Source organism: Impatiens glandulifera, chromosome 1, assembly GCF_907164915.1.
Source record: "Impatiens glandulifera chromosome 1, dImpGla2.1, whole genome shotgun sequence".
Classification (NCBI taxonomy): domain Eukaryota; kingdom Viridiplantae; phylum Streptophyta; class Magnoliopsida; order Ericales; family Balsaminaceae; genus Impatiens; species Impatiens glandulifera.
Window position 1 is genome coordinate 26,239,207 of NC_061862.1, and position 1,578 is coordinate 26,240,784.

General features: G+C 34.4%; 1 protein-coding gene across 1 annotated transcript; it reads left to right on the top strand.

Annotated features, from left to right (window-relative positions):
* Positions 1–220: 220 nt before the first annotated feature.
* Positions 221–742, top strand: LOC124921842 (uncharacterized mitochondrial protein AtMg00810-like). Its single transcript, XM_047462545.1, has 2 exons — positions 221–338; positions 447–742. The coding sequence occupies exons 1-2, from the start codon at positions 221–223 to the stop codon at positions 740–742; spliced, it is 414 nt and encodes a 137-aa protein (XP_047318501.1).
* The last annotated feature ends 836 nt before the right edge of the window (positions 743–1,578 follow it).

The window sequence follows — 1,578 nt, forward strand, 5'->3', positions numbered from 1 at the left end:
TTTACCTTCACATAAGTCAGTCGTTGGTTGTAAATGGGTTTTTAAAATTAAGATACAAGCAGATGGTTTAGTTGAACGATATAAACCTCGCCTTGTTGCTAAGGGATATACTCAAGAATATGGTATTGATTATGAGGAAACGTTTGCTCTTGTTGCTCGATTGACCTCGGTTCGTAGCTTCGTTGCAGTAACTGCTAGCAAAAGATGACAACTATTACAAATGGATGTAAAAAATGCATTTCTTAATGGTGAACTAACAGAAGAAGTGTATATGCAACCTCCACCTGGGTATAATCATCCTCCAAATAAAGTTTGTAGACTCCGCAAAGCTCTTTATGGTCTCAAACAAGCTCATAGGGAGTGATTCGCCAAATTTAGCTACACCATTGGTAATCTTGGTTTCAAATCCAGCTCTTATAATCATGCATTGTTTTTGCGCAAAATAGATCAAGGTTGTAACTTACTTTTACTTTATGTGGATGACATGATAATTACTGATGATGACACAAATAGAATCCGTGATCTAAAGAATTTTCTACATCAACGATTTGAAATGAAAGATCTTGGAAAGTTAAATTATTTCTTGGGACTTGAAATAGCTTCTAACAAATCCAGTTACTATTTATCACAAACTAAGTACGCAACTGATCTCATATCTCGGGTTGGTATTATTGACACAAAAGTTGTTAGCACACCCTTTGACTCCACAGAACATTTGGCTGCTACTGATGGTTCTTCCTGATTATGAGAACACAATTTCTCATATTCCTTGCAGAACATTTTGTATTAAAAAATCATGTATTTTTATCACCAAGAGATAGCCAAATTTATCTTGACTTCTGCCTTGCAAAACTGTCTTCTTGTGAATTAAGAGCTTGAAATTTCGGAATTGACTCCTTTTCTCCCAAAATCAACAAATTAGACACCCGATCACCAACAACCCTCTTCTAGATGTCTTCAAGAATCTTTCTAGCCTTAGAAACCCTTAATAAAATATTACTAAATTTTTTCCTATCAAACTTCTAAAGCTGATCTTTAAGGATCCTTAGTTTCTCACTAATTTGATACATCTTTGATCTCCGAACTTGTTTAGATCCTACTTCTTTCATAATGACCTTGAAATTGTTGATTTCCATAAAAAAATTAAAGAACTTGAAAGACCTATTGATTCTTTCCTCCTTTTCCCATAATAGCTTGATATGGAAATGATCAGAAATTTCTGGGTTAAGAACATGAATATGGCTTTTTAGGAACATCACAGCCCAATCCTCATTGATTAACACTCCATCAACTATTCGTCTATTCATTTTCTCATTTCTAAGACCAAGTGAATGCATTACCAGAGTTAGTAGGCTTAATGCATCCATTGCTTCTTATGCAGTCATTACACTAAAGTATTGATTATGTAGTATAAGACTACGAATTCCTCTCATGGCCAAATTTGACAACATTAAAATCACCCAAAATAGCCCATGAATTAGTTGAATCAACCTAGTTATTTAAATCCTTCCATAATGGCTTCCTTACACACTCTGAGTTGCTACTATAAACCACATCCACATGAATATTCACCAATGT